At 34.4% G+C, this 12,073-nt stretch overlaps 1 protein-coding gene across 1 annotated transcript; it reads left to right on the top strand.

Moving 5' to 3' along the window:
* Positions 1-4,344: 4,344 nt before the first annotated feature.
* Positions 4,345-12,073, top strand: LOC114759598 (uncharacterized). Its single transcript, XM_028948798.1, has 9 exons — positions 4,345-4,660; positions 4,989-5,055; positions 5,163-5,240; positions 5,825-5,877; positions 8,595-8,678; positions 10,252-10,304; positions 10,393-10,457; positions 10,571-10,629; positions 11,568-12,073. The coding sequence occupies exons 1-9, from the start codon at positions 4,421-4,423 to the stop codon at positions 11,655-11,657; spliced, it is 789 nt and encodes a 262-aa protein (XP_028804631.1). The 5' UTR covers positions 4,345-4,420; the 3' UTR covers positions 11,658-12,073.

The raw sequence follows: 12,073 nt of genomic DNA, 5'->3' as shown, positions 1-12,073 counted from the left end.
TTGCGGTATTGAAAAAACGTATAGTAAAACAAATTAGATATGAAAAATTTGGCATGAAATCCCAGGAGAGAATTTGATGCGTTTTTTTTTTGGGGGGAATGCATGTGTTTGTTTTAGAATAAGAGGTACTCCTCCGGTCCTTAATATAAGACCCAATTGTTGAGTTGGTTTTTGTCCTAAATATGAGACCTATTTCTCATATTTATCAATTTTTTCTAAATTATCCCTATGGATACTCCTTCAACCATAATCAAGTAGAAGAAAAAGATGGGGTATTAAGAAAGATGATTATGGTATTTTAAGAAAAACGTGTCATATTTTTTATAATTAACTAACTTATCTAACTTCCTTAATCTAATCAAATTAGTTAAATGGGTCTTATATTAAGGACCGGAAGAGTATATTACAGTACAGGTATTTGATGAATTTCTTAAAACTTGGAAGATTAAACTACCTATTCGAATTCTTTATTAGTTCATTTGGAAGTCAGTCAAATGAAATTCCTTTTGGACCAAATTCTCATCAAACATCATAGGAACATAAAAGATTATTGTTGCACTTTTTGTGAGGAAAGTTCAAGGTTGCCAATTAAGGCTAGTTTATCATATCTGGGAGTCATTCTCATGTTTCTTACCTTTTTGATTGGCTGCAAGATATATTTTCAATAATGGTCACCACCAAATCATTAAGCAAGTCTTTCTGATGCTTCGCTATTGCTTATGATTCCATGGAAATGAAGCAATGTTCAGAGAATAATAGTTTGACTCTATCTTGGTAATTTCAAAATCGAATCATCTAACTAATTTTTATGCAGCTTGTTGAAAAGACTCCGAACAAAAAGCATTTTTACGGAAGAAGGTTCACTATGACAATTATTACCAATGCTTAATTATTATTTGCAAAATAACTGGCATGAAAACTCATCAAATTGAAAGAAAATGAATGGTAGGTGGTTTTTATGTTTACTCTGGTCTGCAAAGAGTTGGTTCTTCCAGGAAAAAAAATATAAGAGCTAAATAATTAATTTATAAAAAATAAGAAAATTAATTAACTTAGTTATTCATAATAAATATGTGTTAGTTTTCATAAAATGTCTTTTTTAATTATTTGTATTGAAAACTTTCTTCATTGATGAAAACTCTATTATGCAATTAATAGGATTGGATGAGAAAATAATTATAAATTAGTAAGACAAAGTGAATTAAAATCTTATATTCAAAATAAAAAATTTTTAATTAACTCTTATATTTTATTGCTCTCTATTTTTATGTTGCAAATTTGTCATCTCTCATCGCAGGAATTTGAATTTTGATTCATCATGTTGTGAGGGATTAATCTTTTTTAATGGAATTAACTCATGTTGGTTATTACTATTAATATTAATTGTAATGTTTTTTATTTTTTGGTTGGAAAATTTTATGCAGATGTTCGTGCTTAACCCAAGCCAAAGGCAAAGCACTTGATCTAGCTTCTCCTAGATTATATCATGTTAGGCAAAGTGAATCTACAACAGATCCTCAAGTATTTATCTAGGTCCATCTAAATCTAGGATGCCTTTCCAAGTGCCGAACAGGAAATTGGATTCCCTCTCTTATTGGTAATAGGGTGTGATTCTTAATGCCGAAGTTGTGCATAATGGGTAATATGTAATGTTCATTACAAAAAGAAATACATGCTAGAAATATGGGGAAACTTAAAGATGCCCAATTTATTATGGGTTAGCTGTCCAAAGCAGGGAACAAATAGGTTAGGGGGTGTTTGGCAAAACCAAAACCAAGGTTTCAGAATCACTTTTCCACAAAACGAGATAATCTCCTCCACATATTTACTTCGTAATCCGTAAAAGCACTTCTGAAATCATGGTTTGTTTTCTATCCAAACACTCCCTTAACACCGAAAAGAAAGTGGGCCTTTATCTGTTAAGATTTTTCAACCTCTTCGTCGTAGTAGGTTGTACGAACGAACCGCCAACCCGATCAAAAGGAATTAAATTTAATTAAAGGGGCTAATTTCTTATGACTTGGCAAATCAAGTTTGAATTCCCATTAAAAGAGAAAAACCTACCAACATATCATTTCCAGTGTAACCAATAAAACCAATTTTAACTCGCATAACTCAGGTATTCTCAATATATCTTATTCAATTTTGTAACAAGATGTAGAATTAACTATTTATAATTACAAACCATTTATAATCACACTGACAATATTGAAAAATTGTTATCCACAGGAATATATAATTAAAGTTAATTTGTCAACAGAATATACAAAATTTACTATTGATGGTTATGAATATCATCATATATGACACCCAAGACAAAATAGTAATATATATCACCCTTAATAAATTAATATTTTAATAATATGTTGCATAAGATAGTAGTAGATATATATAATTGTTTGTAGTCAATTATATACAACTAAGATCAATTATAATTTCGCTGGTAAAAAAAAAAAGAAGATAAATTATAATTTCAGTATAATAAAAATGATGATAATATTATAATATTACAATTCAAATCCTATTAGTATGTTGAAACCATTTGTAAATTTCTAATCAATTAATATGATAGAAATGAGTATATTAATTTTTTTATATAAAAATTTTAGACAGGGGTTTAGATTAAATCCAAACCAAGAGTAGGCATTTGAACAACTCCTCTTAAGTAATACTAATATTGGGTAAGACGAACTTACTTTATACTCTTAGATGTTAACTTAAGCATCCTATTCTAGGATGTTTTCCCAAACACCGTGACAGAAAATTGAGCCTTCTCCTTTTTTAGATGAGAGGGTACGGTCTTAACACTGAACTTTTGGACAATGGGCAATATGAGCATATGATGATTGTGACATTTGGGGGGTGGGATTTGGCATGTCTTTTTTCAAGTGGGCCATGCCAAAGTTGGCCTGTTTTGAAATGGGTAACAAAATTTGCAAGCCGACCCACTTTTCTTAGTGGGTTCAAGGGATCAAGTTGGTCCATATTGTCAAGTCCAAAGTAATGTCAAAATCTGTTTTGTTTTGTTCCATAAAAAAAAAGGCTGTTTTTGTGTTAAAAATTGTCACCATTTAATTACATGTTATGTATAATTGGCGTGTAAGTTGCCATAACAGGTTACTTCTCGGGTTCTTTTTACAAGGCATTTTTAACATGTTTTATACAGATCAAAAAAAGCTTTAAACTATATTAATTCTTCATTAAAATACAACAACTTTGTAACTTTATCTCTATTTAATATATCCATCTTTCAAAAAAATAACCGTATACATTATAATAAATAAAGGATAATATAGCATATTTATAGTAAAAATTTAATTAAGTAACTTATAAATAGGACTAAGAAAAACTTTCTCTCTTTATCTCATAAATAAGACCAAAGAAGTATATTTAAAATATATTTCATACCTTGTATTATAAATACATGGAATGACAATAAGTTGTGATGTGGGCTAATATGTTTGTATGCATTCTGCATTAGTACAAATGTCAACATATGATGATGGTACCTATCTTATAATTGTGAACACATTAATTTTATATTTAGTATGTGATATGGATTATCTAATTCATCTTCTGCTTAAGCTATTTCATGTTTTGTATTGTAAATAGATGAAATTCTAAAGTCAACTAGTACAGGGCCGTGAGATGCGCATATGTGATTGCATGTTTGTAGATCATCTAAAAAAGGACTGAGTTCAGGTCAAATAATACAAGGCAACATAGATATATAATTTAGTCTACAAAATTCCCAAAAAAAAAAAGCTTCTTTGTAAATGATATTGGAAGTTTTGATTGTTGATCTCCCTTCTTCATCCGAAATTAAATTTTTTATCCCCTCTTTTCTCCTAACCTGTGAGGCTATAGGAAAGATGGGACGTAGTATATATAATCCAACAATTAGAAAGCTTTGACCTCAACTCTTATTAATGGTCATTGCAAATGCTAATATCACTGGAAATTGTCCCTTACAAAAGGAATGAGAACATTGGTCTTTGGATTGCCTCCTAATATCACCTTTGCTCCCTCGTTCAATACTTTCACAACATCAATGTTGCCTGCCCACCAAAAGTGATGGTTGTTTGGAAATTTTAAGGATTGTGCATTTTTTATGTGGTTTTTTTAGTTTGTGAGCAGTTTTGCAGCTTCAAAAAAACAGACGTGAAAATTTATGGTTATTTTTGTTTATTTAATAAAAAAATGATGTTGTAATGTGATTAGCAGGTTTATACCGTTGGATTAATCTGACGGCAATGGTGGAGAGATGAGCAGGCTGCCGATCGCGAAGGATGGGCAGCGGATCCGGGTCCCGTCGGGACTCTTGCTCTATGTCTGGTTCGCCTTGGGCTCACGCACCCTGCTTGATAGAGGAGGAAGAGACATTGGTCTCAGGTCACATCCTCAAGGGGCACCTCCAACAATGGCGACGACTACGGCGGAGCCATCGGATGCACAATCTTCATTATCGTCAGGCATCCATCCCACAACCGACAAGCTGAAAACCCTAGATGAAACGACGCCATTCGTTGATTACGCTGTCCAGCAAGCCAAGCTCTATGAGAAGGCATTCAACGACGCGCTCGATTCTGCTCTTGAGTCTTCTAAATCCCGGCTTTCTCAGATTCATTCCACATCCTCGGCGCATTTTCATCAGGTCTTGGTAAGTTAATCATTCGTTTTGTTTGGGCCCCGAGAAAAAGGATTATGGATAAAAACAAAGAATGGAAGTTTAGAATTTGCTTGTTTAGTTCGCATCTATCTTCGGTTTTTGTCCTCTTTACATGATATTTCGAGTGATGACTCAAGTAATGGATTGTGCATTTCATCATTTGTTGAATGTATGTTAATAACGGGAATATTTGCTAATCTTGGCAAAATAATTGCAATTGATCAAGCATATTTTCAGGGGCTTCGAATCCTCCAGCTAACTAATCAGGCTTTTTTTTTTTGTTCTTGTTCTTTTCTTTTTAATATCAATGTAATTGTAGGGTGCTTTGCATGATCTCAAGGCTGATTATAATGCTTATGAGGAGCTTTTATTTAGAAAGATCAAAGGTTTGTTATTTGCTTGTTTTACTGATTTAATTGATACTGAAGTAATGTAGGCTCATCTGTTAATACCTTCATGGTTCAGATACTTGTGTTTTGCTTTTCCATTGCAGAGGGTGTTGATATTGCAGCTTCTCATCCGATTATTACTTGTGGGGCTACTGCTGCCTTGAGTTTTCTTGTACTTAAAAGTAAGTGTCAACTCTATAATAATTTGGTTTGTAGAAAATAAGTGTGGGGTGAATTCTTGCCATCCTGCATGGTGCATTTGGAATATAACGTTGAAAGAAAGTAGCCATCGTTGTTAATATGTTTGATTTAAGTATAACGATACTAACCTTTTATATTATAGCCAGCCTACCTGTGAACCTTTGGCCGTGTTCATTTTAAACTATGGAAAGAGATTCCTTTTTCATAGTATGCAAATCAAGATATGGAATATTTATTATATTTCTGTTATCATTACTAAACATTACTTGTCTTTTTTCATTACTTATTTTATAAATACATAGGGGAATAAAAGACATTTCATATTTTTCTCTTCTCATTTAGCTCCCTTATTCCATTTCATTTATTGTACCAAATGAGGCCTTTATCATCTCTACGCTGGAAACATATAATTTTATAGCCTTGCTGGTGATCGCAAATGTCAATAACATGTTTGTTGTATATTTACGCTGTTAAATGCATCATGCAGTTTTGATATCCTTATTGTAAATTTTCAATATGTTACTTGATAGTACATATGTATTTTTCTTTAATTTGTTTACCTCAGGGCCACGCCAATTCATGTACTACAATGCACTGCGCCTTTTTGTTAGTGAAGAGGTGAGTAAATGGCCTATGATTTTACTTTCTTTAAAAGGATAACAATACATGCTGAAGTGCAGTAGCAACATAAATCATGTCTGTATTTGATAGAACTCCACAAAATACTGATGATAACATCTAAATAGTATTGAATGAAGGGAAAAAATGGCAGAGTCCTTTGATACGCTCATGGCAGCAGATAGAGTCCTCAACACTAGTAGAAACAGATAGGAACTATGGAAGCAATGCAACTCAACAATAGTGTGATACAAAATTGCAGAATAAGAGCTACGAAGCAACATTCTCCAGCTTTTGAGATGCTAGAGACGCTTCATCTAAAGCCTAAGTTCCCTTGCCCCGTCTGATCCTTTAATTTCCTGCATATCCACTCTAATCGACTACCCTCTCTCTCTTCATTCCCAGTAACCAATTACTTGCAACATCCTTTTTTTTTTTTTTTGGTTTCCTTTGGCCACCTCATTAGGTAGTAACCTAGACTCGGGAAGTCTTGTGATTCTTGCTCCATCCTTCCTCTTTCTTAAACGCCCTTGACTAAATGAATATAAATGTCCATCATCTTATCACTTTGATGGAAATTACAATTTTGTACTTGACTTCAAATGCTTCCCAAATATTTCCAATTCCAAATTTCTGATTACCCCTTCCATCTAATTAGCGCTACTGCATCCTCACGGTGTACTTGAAGATTTGTTTTATTTATCGGTGGCATTTATATAATATTTGAATCTTCATCAGTAGTGTTAAAGATGCTCACCTTAGCAATACAAATAAGAAAAAGAAGAAAGATCAGGCACCCTGTGATAGACCTTATTGAGACTGGGATTACCAAAAGAGGAATGCGTTGCCTTTGGAGAATAGGAGGAAGGGCAAGTCCATGATATTCATGTTTGATACCCATATTCTTCCCGGAATGCCAATAATAATAGATGAATCATGAAAGGTTAGTGTTCAAATGAAGGTTTGTAAGTTTACTAATAGAAACAAAGTTAAAAGGGCGATTGGGTATGCATAAAATAAAAGATAAGAAAGGAAGATGTCGTGCATGACCAATACCTTTGGCAACTTTAATAGCAACCATCTTAGAAGTATGAGCAAAGTAATAGTAGGAAGGGAAGAAGCATCAGGATGAGAAAGATGAGGTAGTATACCAGATGTATGACTAGAGGCACTAGAGTTGAGGATTCAAGGTCCAAGGGGCGAAGGCTGAGAGAGAGAAGCTATGGCATTATCACTTTTTGTGATGGAGGCAATGGCATGAGACTTGGATGCTATTTCTTAATACTGCAAAAAGAAAAGCTTTGTACTTAGCTCTATATAAGGTGATCAAGGAGGAACTATTGCTCTAGGGTGTATCAACATTCTTACTCAAGACTGCATTGGCTGTCCAGGGCTGGCTATATAAGGAGCAATGCTTGGTGCGAGTATGACTTAGCTTATTACAGTAGGTCTGGTGAGGCCATTGTTGATGACTTCCATTAGAAGGCCCCTTAGTGGCCATGATTCATGTTGCAGTTAATATGCAGTGAAGAAGGAATGGTGGCCCCAAGTTATGTCATTTCAGTGGGCTTGATAGTCAACTGTTGTCACAAAAATTAGCCAATGATGGAACATCTAGCAAGAGAATTGGTTCTGAATGGGGGGCGAGCTCTACTTTAAAGGATGTGAGGATGACCACTATAAAGAATTTGTTGCCTTGCTGCTCCTATTCCTTAGTATCTATGGTTATAGGCATCAATTCTTTGAACTCGCATCTCACCAGTCCAATCTCCCTACAATAGTGCTTATGTCATTTATGTCCTGCTGCTTTAGGTTAAACATAGTAACTGCTGGAGACCTGGTAGTGAACATGGGTGTAGCCTTTTGTCAAATGGTGTGATGGGTTTAATAGTTGTGCACGGTGTGCCACAATACCTCGGACATAATTTACAATCCATTGATTGCCACGATAGAGCGACTAATTGGTGGTCTGTTTTCTTCTAAGTTGGCCATCCACATTGGGGTTTGAAGAGGCTGCAAGAAGGTCAGGCGTAATGATTCATAATATAAATATAAAAAAGTTTAAGAGTTAACTAAAATTTCCCATGAACACTAAAGGTTCAATAGCATGACAAACGCACCAAACAGCACAAACTGAAGCCAACCATGTGGAAAAGGGGCTAGGCTAGAGACATCTGAGGTTTCTATGTGGAGCTAGGCAAATTCTGCATGAATTTATTATTTATGGTAAGGATACAAAGACAATGGATCGATGACTTCCTAATTCTTGATGACAGACAATTTTAGACAACTGCAAAGTGAATGCTTTAATATTGAATTGGTCTTTCCATGCCTTTAGGTCTTTAATTGCTGCTGCAATTTACTCCATCTCAATCACTATGTAAAATCATTTCCCTACTAAGTATTTGGAACATCATGATTGATCATCGCATGGCAAGGTTTTGAATTTTGAATTTATTGTCTAGAATGCTCTTGGCTCAAGCATTCAATTATTCCTTAATTTCTAATGATCTCTTATGTATTTTTTTTATACATATTTTGGGATTATTAATAATCAGATATTGGACAAATTGTCACTTTCTCTCCATACGAATGCTTAATAATTTGATTATTATTCATGGAAGGTTTAGATAAATCTTGGACTATGTTGGAAGTGAAAAAGGCATTCCTTGATAATTGCGTTGGATTACTAATGATACATTTGTTTCTGGGTGTAGGCCTTGATTAACAGAGGTAATACGCAAGTGAGAGAGTTGCGACAATTGATTGAATCTCTAAAGGCTGAAAGTGAAAGGTTAGAGGTAAAATTTCAAGTTCCATACAAACTCTTATGATTTGCAATAGTTTCTTTCCATTTATTTGTATTAATTTAGACTTTATAAGTCTAAGGTGAAAAGCTCTGAATAAAATATTCAGCGATCTATGAAACTGGAAATAGAATATATGGATTTGAGAACTGAATGATTTTGAATCAATTTCCTTGATTGATAGCATTTTACAAGGCTAGAGAATATAAACAGAGTGCTTTGGAGAAAAATAAAGGCTAACAAATGCTTTACACTCAGCAGCTAGTCACTAAGCCTATCTTAGAGAATATTTACAATAAATGACGTGAAGGCAAAATCAACTCTGATATTGCCACAGAACATTGATTAAATTCTGAGAGAATATACTGCTGGAGCCTTAAAATCTGACAGGAACCTGGTACATTTCCTAGCCTCGGCTGATGTTAATCTGAAAAGGGTTTGCTTTATCAGCTCTGCGTGAGCCAGTGGCTGATCTCAGCCAAAACCTAGGCCTTCTACCCAGAAAATACAATGAAAGTCAGAACTAAAGAACAAGTACTCTCCCTTGTCGAGTCTTCTTCAAAAGACAGATCTATCTATCCCTATCCATAGGAATTGAGTCCATAACCCAAAAAAAAAAAAAAAACAAAAACAAAAACAAAAAAAATTAACTATGAACAACTCCCAACCTCAGCCCACTCCCACCTTGCCTTCATCTTCATCCCCTGCCTTTTCGCCTTTCAGGTATAGACCTCAGTATATTTCTTTTTATAACATGTTCAGGCCTTTTCTGTGTTACTTGCTCTTCTTGGATATCTCCTGTAAGTCTTGGGGAAGAATTCAACTTCATTCTGAGGAGTTGCTACTTGATTAAGAAGTGAGTCTTGCTATTGGAAGAAGTTTATCTCTAGCCTTCTAAAATAATGTGAGGTGTCAAAAAGCTAAAATACAGAAAAGGGTAAGAACCATGCTGATTAAATCATCCGGAGACTGGTATCTAATGAAAGCAGCCACACTTCTTCAGGAATGGATTTCTTTTGGACAGAAAGTTCCCCTGTATTTTGTAGTATTCTCAATCCATGTTAAATTGATAATTCTCTTGTCAAATGCTAACTAATTGTGACAATATGAATGCCATGTGATGCACTAGCAGCTTTGGTTAGTGATAGTGCATGGAGCGCCTCAGTACCAGTTTCTCGCATAAAGTATTGCCTGGGATGCATAAGCATCTAGCGGACTATCATGTTTGTATTAACTGTTTGAGAAAAGAGTGGTATACTGTGTCCCTGGTTAGCATCCCTCCATCATTTTAGAAATGACTTAATGACACCACCCTCTTGTTTACCACGAAAGAATACATGCCTTTCTAAACTTAAATCATCTCTTAGAAAAACAAGGGCTGGGGATGAAGTTTTGATTTATTCTTGGGATAAATTATTAAGGAGATTGTCATTGCATTTTCTTTTTATCCTCATGGAATAATGTTGACATTTTAGAAAGTAATGGTAGCACCTTGCTTTGATAAAGTCTACTCCAAGGAAACAGTAAAACATAGTCAGCTGTTCATGGTATTTGTCATTGGTTTCAGAAGAGAGCATTACATGCAGAAGAGGAATTCTTACGTGGAAGAACAAAGCTGAGGTTTGCAACTTAAGGATGTAAATCTGTGAAATTTACTTTGTAAGTCAGTTATATATGTTATTTATTCATATTTGTGATTTTGTTACAGACAAGCTGGGAAACAAATCCGAAGTGTAATTCAATCAGCATATAAAATTGAAAGAAAGGCAGGAGGTATACAAAATATAATATCTGGCTTGATAAGGAACTGTTGTGTGATAATAAGCTATACTGGTGATCATGCACTCTACTCTCCTGACCTGGTTTTTGTTTCTTGGCTGCACTAGGCTTAAAAGATATCCTTGGAGAACTTCCTAAAAGAGAAGCATCTCATTTCCGGTCACAGGTAAATTTTTGGCTAGCAGGATGCAGTTCACAAAACAAAAGTTTTAAGTAGTTATTTGGTGGCCTTGTTAAAAAAAATCACGTGAGTTTCAAAAAAAAAAAAAAAAATCCCTCCAATCCTAAATATGAAAGTTAATTAGGAGTTTACTTTGGTGTTAAATGTAAGATCTTAATCTACTTTGTCTCTCAAATTTATAATTTTTTCCCCCAAATGATCCATATGGATTGCTCATGTTAAGAGGGCTTCCACCAAGGGGTAATTCCAATGGAAATGATTAAAGAGAGTATTTTAAGGAAATCAAAATATGCTTTTAACAAAAACTAGTTTAACTAATTTTTTAATCTCTACAAATTTGTTACCTGGCTTCTATATTAGAGGTCAGAAGGAGGAGGAGGAGAAGTAATAATAATAAACAAAGAAATTATGTTGGCTTGGAAGATTAATTATTTGATGAGTAGAGTTGTGTCTGATTTGTCCAACCTATTATCCACTTACATAAAGACTATTTCTCACAACATGCCTCATCAAACTTTCATTTTCCACATGGGAGCAGAATTGGTGGCATTTTTTATGGTCTTTTTTTTTGGTTTTTTCTTTTTTTGGTCCCCGGGGGGTTTCCAAATGCTTTGAAACTTTTTGCTCAAAATTACACGAAAATGAATAGCAGACACTAAATAAAAAATTTTGCTGAAATTGTAAGAACTGAAAGTATAATTTGACCAAAATGTTTCACTTGCATAAGCTCTATTTGGTTTCAAACTTCCCTCCACTTGGAGCTGGTAACTGTGGATAAGGTTTTGCAATGGATATAATGCTTTGCTGCTGTTATGTTAATAGCCATTTGTTGACTCAATAAATGTCAAAACTTTCTACATTGTCCTTGACCATTGAACATCTGTATAGCCACAGCAAATGCTAACTTACACCCTGGCTGGCAGGTTTCCAAGCTTTCTTCCGAGGCAAAGAAAGAAAGGAATACCTTGACTAAGGAGGTCTCAAAAATTAGCAACTATGGCATCTCGGTTTGACGAAATTTTACATTGGCCTTCTCTTATTGGATAAGCAATTAAGTTTCCAAAAGAGATAACTGTCACTGGTAATCATAAGAATAATTCAATCCCTTCAGTACTTTTATATTTCAAGGAATTTCTTTTCTTGTATTTCTTTCGGGAGGAGTAGGGATTTGCTTTTTGCTGTCAATGGAGATCTGCTCACATTTGTTAGACAAATTCACATGGAAGGACATAAGGTTGAGAGAGAGAATGGGAGACATAAGTTCACATTGACGTTGTATACAAGCTTACTTTGATACCTGAGCTCTCTCAATCTTCATTACCTGTTGATTTAAATGTGTCAAGTACTTCAAGCATGGTTTGCTTAGGTTGGATATTGACTGATAAATGGAAAACTGAATCACCAAAACTAGTAGGAATCAATTGCTGAA

This window comes from Neltuma alba, unplaced genomic scaffold, assembly GCF_004799145.2.
Source record: "Neltuma alba isolate B1F8T4 unplaced genomic scaffold, ASM479914v2 tig00010875_pilon, whole genome shotgun sequence".
NCBI classification, from domain to species: Eukaryota; Viridiplantae; Streptophyta; class Magnoliopsida; order Fabales; family Fabaceae; genus Neltuma; species Neltuma alba.
This window is presented reverse-complemented; position numbering and strand designations above follow the sequence as displayed.

Excerpts from the sequence above, each read along its gene's own strand:
- LOC114759598 (XM_028948798.1), top strand. The coding sequence starts at position 4,421 with ATGGCGACGACTACGGCGGAGCCATCGGATGCACAATCTTCATTATCG. Across the intron at positions 5,056-5,162 it reads TTTATTTAGAAAGATCAAAG|AGGGTGTTGATATTGCAGCT; the intron begins GTTTGTTATTTG and ends TTTCCATTGCAG. Across the intron at positions 8,679-10,251 it reads CTGAAAGTGAAAGGTTAGAG|AAGAGAGCATTACATGCAGA; the intron begins GTAAAATTTCAA and ends CATTGGTTTCAG.